The sequence below is a fragment of the Copadichromis virginalis genome, linkage group LG20 (assembly GCF_057382275.1).
Source record: "Copadichromis virginalis isolate Kocher_CV1m ecotype Utaka linkage group LG20, C_Virginalis_male_GT1.1, whole genome shotgun sequence".
Classification (NCBI taxonomy): domain Eukaryota; kingdom Metazoa; phylum Chordata; class Actinopteri; order Cichliformes; family Cichlidae; genus Copadichromis; species Copadichromis virginalis.
The window spans coordinates 17659209-17678554 of record NC_140637.1 but is presented as its reverse complement, the minus strand read 5'-3'; the positions used below and the strand labels follow the sequence as shown (position 1 = coordinate 17678554).

Below are 19346 nucleotides of genomic sequence, written 5' to 3'. Positions count from 1 at the left end.
AGCAACACTGTATGGCCGTTGGATGGAGAATACAGTATGTCCGTTTGGCTGCTGTAATGTCTTTCTGCAAACAGACAGGGAACACCACGCTTTTTATTTCTCTGCTTTGTTCCTCTGGGTACAAATGGAGGAATGACGTCACTTATGGCATCAACCTTTAAATGATTATGGAGTGCTAACAAATAACAGCTGTAACAGTCTGTGTCTCCAAATGCCACCGTAGAGAACCAACGTAATATTGCTTTAACATTTAAATAACATTAATCCATTGTGTGTGTTTACGAAAATGGCGTGAAGTGACTGTAGCTTTTCCTCCTAATGGCTTATCAAGAAAACCTGAGTATATCAAAAAAGATAATTTCATAGAAAAATAACATCTCACAGTATCCATTCAACTTGGCTTCTGTTTTTTCCCCTTCAACAGAATATTTTAAAAAAAGAAAGAGAGCAAAAGAAAACGATGTGCTAATTTGTCACCTCAGATGCAACACCGAGCTCAGATTCTGCAGATTTATTTTTTTTTAAATATATTTTTGTGGGGCCTTTTTTTGGCATGACTTAAATTACTAAACAGCCCACACACTTCTAGTATGAGAGACCTCAGAGCAAAGGTTTTCACAGTAAGAAAAATCAGTGGTTAGGATAAAGTGGTTTATGTTACCAAGGCAACTGTACGTGGCACGATGGGCACAGCACTCTTTAGAATCTAGATAGTGGTTTTGTACTGACCCCACATACACAATATTTAACAGTACTTGAAATATGCACGCACCTGATGCATATTTTGGCATCTTTTGCTGACTTCTGAAGTAGGGTACGACACAGAGCATTCTAATCCACACCCAAGCAGCATAATACAAAACATTCATGTATAAATAGGACGGCTACAATATAGTTCTTAGTCTGTTTACATTTTTAGCCTTCACAAAAGCTAGTTCTCACATTATTTGTCATCACACAATAATAAATAATATGAATAGTTAGCTGTTGTTTGTAATATCTAGATATATACTGCATATATTCAAATGTTTAGACATATTATAATATATATATATATATTTCAATATAAATCCAGTTCCATTTAGTATAGTATTTACAGTGCTTTCTGTTGTCTACAGATATTTACAGAATATACCGTTGGCTTTTAAAAGGGATTTGCATTATCACAATCAAATATAGAACAAGATTACAAGTTGAGGCAACACAAAGAGGATGCTGTACAAACACTGACTCCTCTCAGGCCAGATAGATGCGGCGCAGTGGATATGGATTACTGATTGCATTATTATTGCTCAATATCTTCATGAGGTATAAGTGAATTTCTATGTTGTGTTTAAACAGTAGGGGATACTTAAAGGGACAGCTTGACTGAATATCAAATGTATTGTTTTTCCTCTGGCCTGCAGTGCTATTTATGCTGATAAATCAGCAGCAGTGTCTGTTTCCAGAATCCATAACAACAAATGCCTCAAGGCGCTGTAAGCTGAGATGCTCACAATACTAAGAAAGAAATCTGGTGATCCTCTATGAGCAAGCAGCTGGTGATGGTGGAAAGAAGTGAAAAAGTGCCTCCCATTCTACTTTTAGAAGAACCACAAGTAATCCTGCAATCTAACAGCGTAGTGCTTTGTTGGAATAAAATGATACTAAGAGGTTTTTAAGCCTGATTATTCAAGAATTTGAAACTACTTTTCTTCTACTGAACTACATCTACCATGCAAAAGAAAAATGTAGCTACCTAACACTAAAACTCAAGTGAAGGGGGATACAATTTAACATTTGCACTCTGTCACATGGACAAGCTTCTTGTTACAGGTAGATGCTCGCTCCTTCTACACAGTGATATGGTTGGTTAGTGCAGCACTGTAGAAAGAAAACATTTCCTACATGAAAACTGCTTACACCAACATTTTCTTTCTTAGTAGCTGGGTATCGATTTCTCAAAAGAGACCCTGCTGCTGAGTTTTTCAAAAACACGAGTGCCATTTAGTTCTATATATACATTTGAAAGAAGACCAACCAGAAATAGATATCACTAAAATAATCTAGATGGACAAAAAGCACTACAAACCGGAGGAAATAAATACCAAAATTGATTTTAGGGTGAACTGTCCCTTTGAGAGAGGACACTGCTAATGTAGTGCGAATCACTGGTAGGTGAGAAAAGACGAAAGTGCAACTTAAGTAGGGCAACAGTGCCGAAGGGGAGGGAAAAAAAAGACAATGACACTGTTGGGAGAGGGATAATCTTGTTTTGTTGGTGTCATTTACAAGTTAAAATATTAACAGCCAGAGACCAGCTGTAAAAAGGCACAAAGAATATGACTTCATACTACTTTAAATATCAAAGTGACTCAGAGGAAAAAAAGTTGGTAGTGGGGGTAGCTGCAGAAAACAAGTAGAGGTCTAACAGTGTGAATCTGACAGAATCTGTTACAATGGTTGCTCAGTTTCCTGTTAAAAGTCAAGAGAAATCATTTCTTCTTCCCCCACACCCTGTCCGCCTGCCTGTTCTCCTTCATGACCTGAGTCAGTCTCTGCTGGCTGGGCATGAACCAAGGACCTGGCTGTGTTGTGACCAAAGAAAGAGTTGAGATACTGGCAGCGGACACACTTCCGTCAGAGTGGCTGCCTTCAGAGTCTGACTCATCATCCCCCAACTGATCTATGGACAGTGTGGAAGCGAGGAAGGAGAAGGGCTTTCTCTGTGACTCCGGATCAATCACACCCACGCTTCGTAAAGGCCGCTTGACACTGCTGCTCTGTTCATCATTGTCCTCTTTTTCACACCGATTCAGCCCCGTGTCTTTACTTTTTCTGCTGTCATCACCCCAGGACCTCTCCCACTCAGTCTCTGGCTTCTCTTCTTTCCTCAGTTCTCTGTACTCTGCTGCCATACCCCAGTCGTCATCGCTCTCCTCCTCCCAGATTTCTTTGGGCCTGGGAAGCCTTTGGGTAAGACTTGGAATTGGTAAAATGACTTCCCTGTCACCGTCTTCGCTCTCACTTTCAAACGTTTCCACCACCTCCTTCCTCCTTTCTCCCACCCTCATCAGCTTGTCCCGATTCATAAACTCTTCTCTCTCTAACATCCTCTCCCTCTCTTCGCTCCTGCTTTTCCTCTCTCTGCTCCTGCCTTTTCCTCTTTTCCTTCCCCTCTCTGCCCTCGTTTCCGTGTCACTATCATCATAGTTCCTTAGGGCATCTCTAGGTAAACTCTGAGAAGCTTTTTCTCTCCTCCTCCTGTCCCTGGCTCTCCTCAACCTCTCTGTCTGATCAGACATGGGGCTTTGTAAACGCAAGCGTTGTCCTTCACCTGAGACATGTCTTCTTCTCCTTCTACTTCTCCTTCCCGTCCCTTTATCCCTCTCGCCTCCCCTTGACCTGCTTCTCCTCTTCTCTTGTGAACTGCGCCCCCTCCGTCCGGTGGAGTTTACTGCAGCCAAACCCTGCTTCTTGGGGTGATGCAGGAGGGGGGAGGAGGTGATTTGGTGCTCATGGCCTGGACAGACATTGTGTAGGGTTAGGGTGGTGGGCAGAGACAAAAGATATAGACTGAGCAGGCAGTTAAAGAGGAATGACAGCATCTATGGTAAAGAGAATTATGTAATCTGTTATTAAAGACTTCTGAAATCCAGAAAGGTGCCTTAGGTCAGCTTGTGTAATAACAGCTGCTTTTCTATTTTAGTGAAACTTTCATTAGCAATACAACACACTATGGTTATGCAATCAGGTCATTTTCTTTGTTTAACTGTTCAGTGTATGGACAGATTACAAGCTGTCCAATTACTGCTTCAGCATAGGTTTGAGAGACATAAAGCATAATGTTGTACTCTGCTACAATGTTAATTGCTAATCAAGTCCAAGTACTGTCGTTTACTTAATGAAGACAGCGATGCTGGTTTGGTAGAGAGATGTAGAGAGACAGAAAATGGGAGAACTAACAGGAACCATTACCAACCGCGTATTCTCTGTCCGTCCAATGACATAGAAGCAAGGCTCGCCTAGCTTGGAGTTGGTCATGCATAGAGACAAGCTGGAGAGCTCCACTGAGAGAAAGAGAGAGAAAGGGCATGGAAAGGAAACAAAGGAGTGGAGCAGAAAGAAGAGCAGTGTTTGGAAGAAAAACCAACACAGACAAATGAGAAATGTGGTGTGGGAGTGTTAAAAGCAAACAAGGTCAAATGAAACACAGATGTGATGGGTTAAAAGGTGGGAAACACCAGAAGAGAAAATGTTAAAAAAGTAGAGAGCATTTTAGTTAGAATCAGTCCCATAGAAAAACAGGAAACACACCCATAGCAGACATATAACATGCAAAAGCTATGAGGTTGCCCATGTTTCACTCTCAAATTTCTCTTTTGCTATCATGTATTGCCACTCTTAAAATTAAAATGTTCCCAGCTGCCTTACCATAATCAGGCACATAGCCATTTCCTCTCTTGAGGACCAGGTGGATGCGGTGGCCTCCTCTGCGGATCTGCTCGACAGCCTGGCTGTGGGTCATCCCGGCTGTACTGTTCCCGTTTATCTCCACAAGCTGATCGCTCACCTGTAGCCACACACATCATTTCACCGCTTTACAAACTGGAGCTCAATCATTTTAATCACCAGAGTCTGAAATTTTTAGCCTTTATTTGCAACTATTAAATGTTAATGTTAAATGTTTCTCATATAATAATTTCGTAATTCCATTGATAAATACTTAAAAGTCATCCATCCATTCTTTTCCACTTATCCTCATTACAGTCGCCGGGGGGATGGAGCCTAACCCACCTACCATAGGATGAGAGGTGGGGTACACACTGCATGTCTTTGGACTGCGGGAAGAAGCCAGAGTATCCAGAGAGAACCCACCCAGATATGGGGAGAACATGCAAACTCTTTTAGTCATATAGACTTTAATGTCAAGGCTTCCCCTTCAGACTTCTCAGGAAATATCATCCAAACACATTTTAGCTAACAGAAAAGATTACACGCACATGTTTTATATGGTTTCTATTTAGAAGTATGTAGTAGGAATAATAGTTTAACTGGTTCTGAGTGATATGGGCTGGAAGTATCTGTGAGGCTGTTATGAATAGGAGTGGCAGGCAGGCAGGTACTTTTGGCTGCTTCTCTTCTCTCTTTAGTTTTGCCACATATTTACCTTTTACAGATTTTACACCACAAGCCTCCCTGAGCTTTTGAACCAGGAGAGCTTTTCACATTTTTAGGCGAATCTGAGAGTTACTACACTATGGAAACACAATAAGTAGCTCAAAATTTTAAAAACAAACAAAGAACCTTCATTTTTCAATTTTCGAATGTACAGAATTACAGTTTACAAAATTGACTGTCAATGGAGAATAAATCTCAACAAGACTGAGTGAGAAAATCTTTCATCGCAGGCTTGTGTTATTACAGGTTTGATTACAGGTTTGCAGATCTGGAAATTGGCCACAGTCTTTGCAATGTTTACTTGGGAATGGCTGCTGTACTAGCAAAGCAAAGTTGCTTAATTTATTTCATCTTCTAGCACAGGATACACTGGATCATCCTTTCTGAAAGAAAAACAGATAATTCTGTCCTACAATTAAATAAAAAAAATAACCTGAAAGTTCTTTTCTTTATAATCTTCACCTTCACTTTGCAAAAATGTTGGTCGTTGCGTGACAGCGTTTTGATGACCGCTGAGCTGATTAATTCAATCAGCTCGATGTGCACAGCTCTGGTTGACATCTAGGTAACGAGTACTGTCCAATGCTTGCTGTCAGCACTCCCACCTCTCGGAGAACATGTACATTAATAATTGTCCAGGATTTAAACACATTGATGCCATCCTCTAGTCTTCTCCCACGTAACTTGCGACAAATAACAGACTTGCGAATAACAGAGGACATTTCTGCCAAAAACCCAGCATCCAGCTGCTTGGACTGCTGCCTCCTTACTGAGATACTTTGTCATAATAGAATCTCACAAGCAGTGTGGCATTGTGATGTGTGGGACGATCAGAGTATGTTCACTTGAGAGGTCTGCAAACGATACACGAAATGCGAAGGATTTTGCTTCTTGAACAGGCTTTGCTTGTTAAACATCTTTCCCTCCTCGAGATGTCTGAACTCTTTAAAGACATGTTACACAGATGGAATAATCACAACTTTCTTGCGAGAGCTCAGTTGTGGTTGACATCTGTTTGAAACATTTCCAGCCTCTGCATTTTGCACTGTGAGAATTTTCCTTAATGATGCTGACATGAATCAGCCTGGCTGAAGCATTGCAGAGCTTCCTCTAGTTTGAGAATAGCTCAAAGCAGAGCCTAATTGAGCCTCTGTGGTTCTGGACCCAGGGCTGGGAGTTCAAGTTGGATTTTAGCATCTGAAAGGCTTCTATTAGCTCTTCAGTATTTGATGCCACCCAGTGTAGCCCCAAATTGGATTTAGCAAACATCTGTGTAATTCTTTTCAGGAAGCATATTGCTTTTGACAGTGAAGAAAAGAGAAATGACTGTGAGCACAGATACCTGTTGTTGCTCAGTGTTTGAGAGAATGGCAAAGTTGAACTGGCACCACCCTTGGAGGAAGGGAAGGGACTAGATTTGAACATTTTGTTGGATGTTTTTCAGAGGTTTCAAAAAGATACCATAGCCATCAATGGAAATATGCAAGAAGGTGTTTTATTGTTTAGTAGCCAGAGAAGACCACAGAGACCATTTTCGTTATGTGCGGTATGAGGACAGAGACTCCAACAAAACTGTGGGGGAGTAGAGGAAGAAAAATACACATGTTTACACTGCTTTTGCCATGTAGTGCGTCAGACATGACACAGAGAAGGGTGAGGAAAAACGTGGCTCTTTTTCAACATAGGAGACTCAAATCAACAATGTTCAGTTTGGGCTAATTTAGCAGCCTTTTATAAGTAAAAACTGATTCTTTAAGCACTATGGTTGTCTTTTACTAATTTCTCACTTAGGAAAAATATGAAAAATGTGAATTCCCCTTCACATTTTTCCTTGACCTTGAGGTCAGGGAAGAGTGTTTCGACGTGGATTATTAAACCACAACCCCGACTACACAACTCTGTAGATTTTGCTGAAAAAAATAAAAGCAAAACTCAAAGAACTTCAATGCATTCATTATATATTGTGTAAACAAGCTGAAATGCACATAGGAAACAGACTCACCTGCATTTTTTGGCTCCGTGATGCAGGCCCTCCCTCCATCAGTCCCAGAACGTAGAGGCCCATGTTGTACTCACTTCCTCCTCGGAGGCTGAAGCCGAATCCTGAGGGGCCGCGATCCAGATCCACACTGTAATACCTGGAGTCCCGCTGGGACACACAGATAAAGAAGTTTAGGTTAATATTATACACTGGCAGTTAATAACAGCCACAATCGATGTAGGAATTTCAGTGCCTGTTAGGTACACGTGATTGAATGTGCTTCCCTCACCTTTGGACGTGACCTCTGTCCCTTTCGGTTTCTGTGACCAGAGTCATAGTCAGCAGTTTCTGGAAGGTTTGCAGAGTCTGCAAATGATAGTGATTAAGGTCTGATTGTGAAATAAAAGCCAAGCTTTGCACTGTGGCATATGTGTATGTTTGGATGCTTATGTGAATGCCTACAGGTGCTGGAACGCGGGACAATGGTAAGACGTAGAGTATTTCCTGCCCGGCGAAGTATCTGAGCGAGCTCCCGATGAGGCAGAGTCACCACCGAGCGTCCCTCTACAGCCTCTAAACGATCCCCGGGCCGGATCTGACCGCTCTTTGCCGCAGGACTGCCACGACGGACCGTCACAAACCGGTGGGGCAGAAGAGAAGCAGCTGAAATAGGACAGAATAAAACAGTTATTAGCGCATTAAAGTAGATGAGGCTGGAACACGAGATTCCATCAGGCCTAAAAAGTTTCCTCTTAACTGAAGGCTGAGAGTAATAAGTGGAGTCATAAGTAGATAATTATAAAAACAGGAAGCTTTAGCTCATCAGCGCATGTGCCAGAAATCCTAAAACAAGCTATAATTTAGCTTTGGATCATTCTTGACAGGCTATTTTATGAATTACTTCCTCAAAGGAGCCTACCTAGTCGCTCCTTTCCCCACTATCTCCTTGAAACACTCTCCTCTTCTCCCTCATATTCCCATCTATCAACCTACCTCTCTAACCACTGACACGCCGCAAACAGTTTTTCAGCTGTCCAACAATGCATCTTCCCCCTCAAGAATAAACTGTCATGGAACGCAATCTTTCCGGCAATACTTTTTTCCAACCCTAATCTGTCAAACCGCACATAACAACAAACTTTAGATCTTTAGATATCTGTTTACCCAGCACCAGTGATTCTTATGCTCAGCACATCTAAGATCCCCCTCAAACTGTAGCTTGTGTGCATTAGTATGCCACCGGCTTAGATAACACACACAGCAGTACTTTTATTTTTCGTGCAAGCACCATCGAATATTTTTCTCCTCGATGTGGGAAAACGACTCTTCTCACCCTCATCAGCTATAAGACACAGTGTGAAACTGAGGTTACAGATAATACACAAGTGTGTTGTGGAAGGCGAGGACCGGACCGTTAGCTTCATGTATAATGAACTCCATTTGTCTTATTGTCTGTATGAAGAGATCACGTGCAATTAAGCTAAAATGGTCAGAATCTGAGGCTGATGAGAAAAATATTCAGCAGCCTAACAATAAATTTGCTTCCTTTAATCTCCTGCACCAACTAAAAAGCTTAAATATTTTTAGCTGGACAGCTGTTTCTGTCTGCTGTATCTCTTATTTCTCTTTTTGTGTTTTAATAAACTCCCTATTAGGCTTTCCCTGACCCCACTTTGAGGGAATGCGGAGCTTTAGTGGCAGCTGGCCCTTCTAGAGTCTTGCCAGTGGCCTTATGTAACCCATCAGGCAGCATAAACATTTTGAAACTGTTATTCAGCTGAGGTACATGACGCTCAATTCTGCCCATGTCCCTCTGGTACCGAAATAGCATGTTTAGAGTGATTTAAAGAGCAAAATGAAATGCTTCGTTAACAGATTAAAATTGTATTCTTGGGGGTAGGAGTATGTCGTATGAGATGAGGAGCATGTCACATTGGAATCATGATTCAGTTACAAGGTTCAGCCTATAAATCAGAGCCCAGAGACACGAGTCCAATCTGGGCCTAATCTGGGTGACCCAGGCGGAAACAGCAATCAGGTCAAATCAAAGCCAAGGCAGCTTTGCAAATAGTCTTCTTATCATGCATAATACATCAACAGTGGCTAAACACATGAATACACATGCAACAGCGATGCTCACACGCACACGGCAGCATTGTAGAAATGCACAGACACATGTTAAGAATCTCACACACACACACAGACACACAGTGACTCACATGCAAAAAGATGAGGACAGATGCACTCAGCCACAAATGCACAAACAGACACACAAGCTACACACACATGCATCTGAACGGACTGCATTATATCGTAGTGTCTTTTCCTCTGGCTCTCCATGTTCTCCTGTCCACAGTAATCCCACTGCGGTATGCCCAGCAGCCAGCCAACCTCTGACGTGCTGCACTGATTACCGCTCAGGAGTCGAGCAGCCCCCCTCTTCCGTAAAAAACCCTCTCTGGACCCCAGATGAGGCGGCGAGCGTGGACATCGCTACAGCAGCCTGCGGATGTATACTACATGTTGTACACCGGGGGGAGAGAGGAGTGCTGGCTTTCAGCAGGATCACTCACATGGTAGTGTCTCTGCCAGTTAGTTAATGCTGAACATCACCGCTACAATCGAACTACCATTAGAGCTGGGACTAATCGCCTTTTCCCACAAATGCTCATTATGTCTTGTGCCGTTTTACACCTGACTGGGCTTAAAATAACAACAAGATTTCCTTTCATCAGCTGTTGCTTCAATCACAAAGGCTGCATCATCATAACTGCAAAATCAACCATACAACGCATCTCTTGCAGCATCCTTTTGATCAAGCATCTGACACCTCGAACGTGTGAGCATGTGGTTCGAACTTTCACACCGTCAACACATCTGGCTGAGCAAACTTTAGAGAACAGAACGCAGTATTTAACACTACTACCTCACCTACAAAGCTGAATGTGAAACACTGCACCAAACCAAGACCAACCTCATTTCTGCCAAACACACAAGAAGAAGTGGAGCAAATAATTACGTTTGGACTCCTTCACAGTTCTCAAAGCAGACTGTAGTCTCTCCAGCATGGCTCTCTGATTCGCATGCACAGGAAAACAAACAAAAGGATAAAAGAAAAAAAAAATCTGTGTCAAGCAGATTCACATGCAGCGGTCGACAGGAGCGAAAACACAGGTTTGCTGTCGCTTCTGTTGCTCCTCGGCGAGGGAAACATTCAGTGTAGCATTTGTAGAGTGATGGAGAGAGCGGGAGGTACGGAGCGATAGATACAGAGAGACGGAGAGAGAGTTTTAATCTTTTGAAAAACCCGACTGGACGCTTTTACTGCAGAGCAAAAGGGGTGTGAGAGAGAGAGGGAGAGTGGGCAGGAGCTTATGAGTGAGAGTGAGAGAGGAAGAGAAAGCCAGAGATGGGAATAGAAAATTATTAAGAAAAAAAAAAAAAAAGAGGAAAAGAGAGACAGGAGTGGCATGACAAGGGTGAAATGAAGGGGAGAATGAGGACATGATGGAGATGGAGGCTTACAAGAGTGGACAGACTTTGTACTGCAGGGACAGGTGCACCTACAACCTTAATCTCACCATGAAAACACAAATGTGTGCTCGCTTGGGCCATAAAGCAAATTGAACTGCATCAAAGTGGAACAGAGCAGCTAATGCAAGACATGTAAAGGTGAGAGGGTAATACATCACTGGGATGCTGCGGCTAACCTGCTATTCATAAGCAATACACTAAAAGCTAATAAGGGGCAGGATGTGTTCACTTCCCAGACAGAACTGAAACGATGCAGCATTGTCCCGTAAGATCAAAGATACGAGACTACTTTTCTTAATTCAAGCTTGAATATTCAATTCAAAAGATTGCAGACGTAAAAAATAAATAAATAAATAAATCTATTCTTAAATCATTTTTGGAAATGAATGAAAGATGGGGCTGCCACATAAACTTTGTGATCTTTTAGCAAAGCAGTTCAAGCAGTTTGAACTTACAGTATTTTTTAGAGGATAAAAGGATACGATCCATTAACAATATAAAATGCACTGTATGCTGGTGGTTTGCACGGTCAGCTAACAGCACATGTGTCAAACTCGAGGCCTGTAGAAAAAATCTGTGGCTGGCAAACCAGGTTAGACTCAATTAATTTTGGCCCATGCAGCTCTAGCTGTGATATGCCAGCTTAACAACTTAAACAATGTCATCTGCAAGAATGCAATCTCTGTTTTGTAAAAGTATAGTTTGTCCTCAAAATGGACATGAAATTATTACATTTTTCTGTGCAACCTGTTTCACTCGCTTGCTTTGCTGTATGACATTATGTAAACTACACGACCATTTCTTTTCTAAAATTACATTTCCCTGTGACAAAGTGGTCAGGCATGAACTCATTTACCACTTGTCCCTTAACCACATTGATAATTTATTCCTTCTTATTTTACAGTCAACCATAATGCTTTAATTTAGACATTGCTAGTGTAACTTTGCTTAACATACTATCCCGGGTTTGTTTGTGGTAGCAGTAGTTACATCCATCACATCCATGCATGCATCCATGTTTTTTAAAGCAAATACTATTAACCATCAGGTCATTTGAATTTTCTCCTGTTCACAGGCAAATGTCTGGTAAATGATGTTTTTTTATGTTGCTTTGGTTATACTTACCATGTTTGTCCATTTATTCAGGTCCTATATTTAAACCAGGTGTGTGGGAAGGGCCGCCCCAGTACTTCCTGTTTATATAGGGTCACGAGGTCATTGATTGGATCACTGGGTGTAACCAAGTGAAGGTTTTTTAATTTGTATAGCATTGTTTATTTTCTTTAAAGTAGCCTTTTGAGTTGTACTGTATGCAGTGTTTTACTTTTCAAACCATTTAGCAGAGTAAATGAGTTTGTCAGTTTCATGCGTAATCTTATTCCTGTTCTTTGTTTAGACTCGTATTGTTCGGTCTGACCTATTTTTTTCTCAATGGTAGAGACTAATGAGGTTCAGGTGTGTGTAAAGTCCTATATACAGCAAATGGGATTTTTGCCTACCAGGATGGTTGTTTTATGGTAGAATGGAGATGCCAGAAATAAAGTACACTTAAAAGAAACTTGACTAGTATGCTGATGCTGTCCACTTCTCACCTTCCTTGCTGTTTATGTTACCACACAGTGGTTATGTTCAGGCCTGTACAACAGGCTTTTGTGAGTTAGCTGTATGGTTGTCTATATTTTTTAAATTTTTGTTGACTGGCTGAGGGGGTTTATGCCTACAAATCTATACAAGATAGTTTCCAATTAAAATAAATAAATAAACAGGACATGCACTTTCCAATAAATAAAAGGAATGTGATTCCTTCTCTGGTAAATTCATCCCACAGTCCAAGAAAGTGCAAGAAACAACCTGTCCAAGGAGTCCAGTGTGAGATGGGATAGTAGATTGAAACATTTAAGATTATATACAATTACTTGTTTCAACTCTCACATAATAAAAAAATAAAAATATTGAGTTCATTTTGTCAAATAGTATGAAAGAAAGGATAAATTAGGCTATGCCTTAGGGTGGTCCTGCAACGGGAATAATGAGTTGCTAGCCCAGAACCCTAGATAAACATTTAAACATTTAAAATAAAAAACCCAAATGAGTGAATGAATCTAAAGCACAGCTGTGCACCTGACAAATGGTAAGCAACTTCCTGCTTCCAAGCCAAAAGTGCACTTCATGATGAAGCAGTCACTTGAAAATAGAGGAGGTCAAAACCAGTTTTCTTTACAACCCAAATAAAACCAACCTGGAAGCCTTTAAAAGAGAAAGGTTCATTGTGCATCATGACTCATCCAGTGGCATGTGGCCACGGTGACCACTTTTTAATCTGTAATTACCTAATGGTCTTCCTGTCCACAAGGGCGTCCAAATGAGACCCGTTTTAGTGGGCATCTCACCAAATCGCTTTACCCAGCCAGAAAAGTTCAACTAATGTTGCATAATGTCCATCCAATTCTGTTTCTTTGGATTTAAAAAAATACTGTGTCGCTCATCAAAACAAGTTAAAAGCTTTACTATCTCTAAAAGATTTAACCTGATGAAAGTGTCATGATAAGTCACAAGTTGAATCTTACCTTTCCCATTCTCCACGTCCTGTGAGGCAATCACAAAGCCAAAGCCTTCTCCTGGCTTTCTCCTCAGCTCCACTTCAATTCCTCGATGCCGCCGAGTTCGTTCACCGCTCTGCTTCTCCAGCACTGGAACGCCGGCAGCTTCATCCTCCAGGCCCGTGTTAATCCAGTCTTTGGGCTCCATAGTGAGGGTTACTGGAATGGACTCCAAGAAACTCGTGCTCTGGATTAGTGAGGAACGTGCTGGAGAGGGAGGTGTGCCGACAGAGGTCCGGGGCACTTGCAGTGCTTCTGGGAGCACAGAGGAATTGTCAGGTGGAGGAGGGGGACGGAGCAGAGGTGGAGGGAGTCTCCGGATAGTTCCAGGGGAGACAGCTGAATGATAGACTCCTGATAAGGAGAGTGAGAGAATAAAACCGAAACAAATAAAAACAAAGAGAATACATTTTGTTAACGATTCACTAAAAAGTAGAGCTTCTTATTTTATTAATTACTGGAGACACCACATATAACAAAAAAGGGGCTTTTTAAAATTTTTTAATAGCCCTAGAGGATAGTTTGTCCAGCAAAGTGCACTGAAACACCACCGTTATGCTCAATGTGATGCAGCAAATGTTACAGAGTAGCATCGCTGCTGAGTAGGCATTTTAGGGAATAAAGGAAAATCTACACATTAATCAGCAAATAATTTCCTCGTCAGTATGTCATTCATGTTCATCATGTCTGTTAGCAAATAGGCAGCTAATTTGCCAGTAGAGAGGCAATTATTCCCAACTATTCCACTGGTACAATTGAGTTATTTCATTTCAACAGTATGTAGGGTATTGGAAAAAGAATGAAACAACTATTGTGGGGAAATGATCTAATCTAAAAAACCGAGTCTACCTGCAGGTCTGAACAGAAAATTTGGGTAAGCAGTGAAAATGGATGGAAAAAGTGAATGCATAAATGGTTAAAGCAGATATTAACAGGACAAGTGGAATTTATAGTTATAAGACAACTGTCTTATAACTATAAATCATAAATGGTGAGTTAAAGTAAAACTTTTGAACATGCCAGGTGGTAAAAATGAACGTTCTTGAGACCTGACAGAGCTACAGAGGAATGTCAGGAGGGAGAGGCTGAGAACCGCTGATAGAGCAGATTGCAAAGTAAACATCAGAACAACAGCTGCTCAATCTGAATTCCACAAAACCAACAAACATTTTAATTGGTTGGTCAGATGCAAAGGTGGAACTTTAAAAAGTTCCCATCTTTTATTCTACTGCAACGAACATGCACATTATGTATGCACATTACTAAGCTGGCAAAGCAGTTTTTTGGTTCTAGTTCTTATGCAAGTCAGGGTTGCAGGAGAGCTCAACCTTATTAAAAAAAAAAATCACTGAATATCAAATGATTGTGAATTATTTACCTCCTCTGTAAACCAGTAAGATGACTTCTCCCCGTTTGGCGTGCTCCTGGATAATTGTTTGTACCTGAGAACAAACATTAAAAGTATTAAGTTCTGAAATTGTTTCAAAATTTTTAATCATGCAAAGTCATTTCTGATGATTCAAACTTAAGGGGTGTGAGGAAAAAATAAGCTAAAATGTTGGAAACCACTCTTTTTACGCACTGTATTATCTTCATCGGTTTATGTTTCATCTCCCTGGTTTTCTTTCCACTTTTTCTCCTTTACCTGTGTAAAGCTAAGGCTCTGGACGTCAGCTCCGTTGATTTTGACAACAGCGTCCCCTGGCTGCAGGGAGTTGCACTGCTTCCTGTCCCAAACTCGATTTACTAAAGCAATAGTGCCTCCTGGACCGCCAGCCGTCATGCTGAAGCCCAGGCCTCTGTCTCCTTCAGTCTGGCCCAAGGCCACTGGCACCAGCTCCCCTCCACTGAAAGCTCCAAGTCCACTGCCTACACTCATTGCCCCAGGTGAGGACATGCTGCTGGGACTTGCAGTGGGGCTGGTGTTGCCCTGGAAACCATTAAAGCCACGGTGTTGCGGGCTGTCTGGGGTTGGAGGTCTGAGATGGGAGGTCTGTGGTCTGAATAGGTGGGGATGAGTGCTGCGGGGACCACCGGGGGAAGAGGAGGGCCTTCCTGGGGACTGAGGCAGGGGTAGCCGGGACCCCGACAGGGTGGACAGGTCACTCTCAGACGACTTGGATGTTCCATAAAGTAAAGGATGACGAGGTGTCGCGAGTGAGTTATTGTTGTGATTACGGATCATTGATGCCCTGATGAAGAAGAGAAAGGAGAGTTAAAATCAATACTAAATGCCTCTGTGTTCAGAGACAGTATCATACTAAAACATGTAGGGATGCAGTATCTGCCATTTAGTTTTTAGAAATAATGTCCATCTCTGAAATCCAATTTTCGCTCATCACAACATGGCAGATAGATTAACAACTCCGCAAACCGCAGTGAAGCTTGATCTAAAATGCTTCCTTTTTTCGACTGGCAAGATGATTACCTGACTGATCACTGAAAATTTTGTTGCACTGAGGCTAATTATAGCCTCAGTATCCTGTTTTTAGCTGGTAGGAACCCCATGTGGTTGTCATCTATTTCAAGGTTTGACATACTGTGGGTTCAGAGATGCTCTTCTGCATACTTTGATTGTAATAATTGGTTATTTGAGTTACTGTTGCAGTGTGGCCATTCTCCTCTCAAGTCAACAAGGCATTTTCTCCCAGAGAACTACTGGGACAACGGATATTTTCCTTTCTTTTTTTTTCTCAGAGTATTCTCTGTAACCCCAACCGATGGTTGTGTGTAGATTAGCAGTTTCTGAAATACTCAGACAAGCCCGTCTGGCATAAATATCCATGCCATGTTCAAAGTCACTTAAATCACCTTTCCATTCTGAATCACGGTGTCAGTTTAAACAGGTATTCTTGGCCATGTCTATATGCCTAAATGCGCTTATTTGCTGATCAGATAATGGCCAGTTGAACATGTGTATCTAATAAAGTGGCCTGTAGGCGTATATGTCAAGATAACCCATAAAACTGTACTCCATGAATCATAAAGGGGAAAATTTGATTTATGGTTGGCACCTTGACTCCAGACTGATGGTGAACTTGCTGAGCTAGCTACGCCCACACAGCGGTGGACAGTTAAATTTCCCAAGGGGCTACAAGAAAAACTGGAAGGACTTCCCCAATGAGCTCATAGATAGATCAAATTATACTCAAATTACACAAATTAAAAGAGAATTAATCATTTAATATCTCTAGGTATGCATTTATTTTTGCATTTAAGTTATTACCTGTGTGAACCAATCGCAGAAACAACTTCACTGTCACTTTGGCTTGCCATTGTTGGGTCGAGTAACTGCAGCCTGGCTAAACTTCTGTGGGAGCGAGGTGGGCGAACAGGGGACGAAGAGACGGCATTGCTCACACTGGAGCGTCTGTAAGGGGGCAGGTGTCTGGAGGTGACAGACATGGCATTTCCATTTGTGTCCAGAGTCACGCCAGGCTCCATGTACCTCCCATCACCGTGAACCCCATTAAAGTGCTGCGTGTGGGGTGAGGGTGCTGGTAGGCGAGGTAGTTGGTGAAGAGATTGAGGTTGGGTGGTGGTGGGTGGTAGGATGGGGTCCACACTGTCCAGTAACCTCGAGTGCTTTGGATAACCATCCGGGTTGTAGAGCATTGGATACCCTCTTCTAACTTCTACATCCACGCTGTGGCCTACAGACACCACCTTCAGCATCTCTACAACCTCTTTGTGAGACATTCCCAACACACAGACGTCATTGATGTACACCAGGATGTCCGCTAATAAACCACAAACAAAAGGACAGGGATACAAAAATAATTATCACAAATTTCTTAACTTAACAACAGATTCTTTCTGTTAAACTGTTCTCACTTCTGTTATATTTTTTGAAAAATCCATCTACCAAACTACCATCCAAATGTTAATTCAATATTAATTAGAAAATTGCTTATTATCAACTAGTCTGTGCATTCAAAGCACTCTTTTGATCTGTTTTAATCTCAAATAATTCAAAACTAACAGATTATAATTTGTTGATTGTTGCATTGTTTTCTGAAATTGTGTGTGTTTGTGCTTGCAGATGCAAAGCACAAACACACATAGCTAATGTACTCATATTTATTTGGCACTTTTCTAGTTTTACTGACTCCTCAAAGCCCTTTGAACTACAAGTCACACAATAACTGTTTTCTATGCACTTCAATCACCAGTTAACTCAAAATGTGTGGAGAAAACCCACTGCAAGTACTCTGGAGTGGATTAAACATGCAAACTCTGCACAGAATTAAACCATGAACCATCTTGATGTGAGGCAACAGTGCGGCTCATCCCACTACAACCACACTGTTTCACATCCCGTGTCTGTGTCAAGGCACCATCTCTCAAGGCACCTTCTGACCTCTGTATGACCTCTGTTCCTTATGCGGACCATATATGATCATATCTACACTGTTTTACTATTACGCTCTTTTGAGATTCTCCCGTGACCCTGCAAGGACCAGCGGTTTTGTGTCCCTGCGGGACGCTGGGTGAATGCATGTGAACACAGGCAGTTCTCATGACAGTGTGCTGATGAACTCTGTCACCACTGTCCCGTGAAAAATACACGCAGACATGACATGTCTGTCACGATTCCCTCAAACCACCATTTTACTTGATTTGACCGACACTGCTGGACCTAAAAATCTTTAAATCTAAAAATCTTTATCAGTAGTTATGGGTTAAATGTGACACCAAACAACCGCAGTGTACAAAAATTTTTATCACAACAGTATAAAAATATTCATATTGCAGTCTAACTAAGCAAAATTTAGGTTATTTTTGCAGCTGAAAAATGTCAGAATGGGTCAAATTTGACCCGAGCAGTATGTAAGGGTTAACCCTTCTTACTAGTTTCATATGCTTAAGTGTGGAGCGTTTGTAAATGGAATACACACTGTGTATTTTGTATGTGTGTAGACTAATCCGACCACATAATCCTCCTAAACCAGCCTATTAACAGATATGAACTAGATCAGTCCCTGCAGAGACAGCCTGTGCCCCGGCTTTCTAGAGTGCAAATACCATGCCTAGTGCATTTGCATGAGTGTGTCTGCAACCAGCATGTGCAGTGGTGTTTATACATGACGGCCAGATTAGAGTGTGCTAGCCCTGAAGATTAAGAACTGATCACTCACTTTCTGTGGAATATTTTATAGTGAAACCCACAGAAATTCTGACAGAAAGAACAAAAATAAGAAAAAGACACTTACACACTACCAACTGCAAAACTGTAGCAGTCATGACCATGATACATATAATCTTTTACCTGTCTTAAGAGTGGAGGGTCCACTTTCTGTCACACTGTACACCTGCAGAAACTCTCTCGGCCTGCTTCCCCCCACAATATTGAAACCAAACCCTCTGGGGCCTTTGATCAAGTGTGTGTGCACAGGGAAACCCCTGAGGTCCCCAGGCTCGTCCGTGAACCCTGCGAGTTAGCGATAAAGGCGGAAAAGAGAGGATGGGTTAATAACGATGCTTACCTCCAAGAAAAAGTCATAATAGTCCTTAAGGAAAGAAATTAAAAAATATGCCAACAGGGTGGAATCATAGAAGAGACTGAACACCGTCCTGCATGTTTACATACAATTCAGTGCTTAGAACTGACAGGTCTTACGAATAAGGCAAAAGAGAGAGAGCTGTAACACTGCAAACCAATCAGCAGATGGGCTTTTAACAAAATGCTACACAAACCAAAGCATATGGTTGGACGATTGCATTAAAAGCAGAATCCATTACAGACGACCACCTTAAAATGGAAACATAATCCATTAGGTCGACCCAGCTCTCTACAGTAATCCAGGTCTTTATTTACTATTTACTGTTGCATCAAGAAATCTGTGCTATTACAGACTGCGCCTTTCCTTTCATGTTTGTTCTTAATTCAATCCTGCCCTAATTGTGGGGACAGAAGCAGCAATCATTTCCAGCTGTAAACATGTAAATGTTTGTACCAGATTGTGCAGAAATCCTATCAGGTACCTCTGATCATAATGAATATTATATCACCTTCTGCTGGTGAGAAAAGTGTACTGCACTTTGTCGAGTCACAGTGTGGCAACAGAGCG

General features: G+C 41.7%; 1 protein-coding gene across 1 annotated transcript in view; it reads right to left on the bottom strand.

The window, feature by feature from the left end:
- Positions 1–2232: 2232 nt before the first annotated feature.
- Positions 2233–19346, bottom strand: part of magixb (MAGI family member, X-linked b) — a 50429-nt gene continuing 33315 nt past the window's right edge. Inside the window, exons 8-17 of the mRNA XM_085443615.1 lie at positions 18545–18706; positions 16502–17015; positions 14921–15467; positions 14654–14717; positions 13243–13629; positions 7604–7804; positions 7431–7507; positions 7163–7309; positions 4414–4552; positions 2233–3502 (exon numbers count right to left, since the gene is read on the bottom strand). Coding sequence (XP_085299741.1) covers positions 2475–3502; positions 4414–4552; positions 7163–7309; positions 7431–7507; positions 7604–7804; positions 13243–13629; positions 14654–14717; positions 14921–15467; positions 16502–17015; positions 18545–18706 — 3266 coding nt within the window. The 3' untranslated portion in view covers positions 2233–2474. The remainder of the gene's footprint in view (positions 3503–4413; positions 4553–7162; positions 7310–7430; positions 7508–7603; positions 7805–13242; positions 13630–14653; positions 14718–14920; positions 15468–16501; positions 17016–18544; positions 18707–19346) is intronic.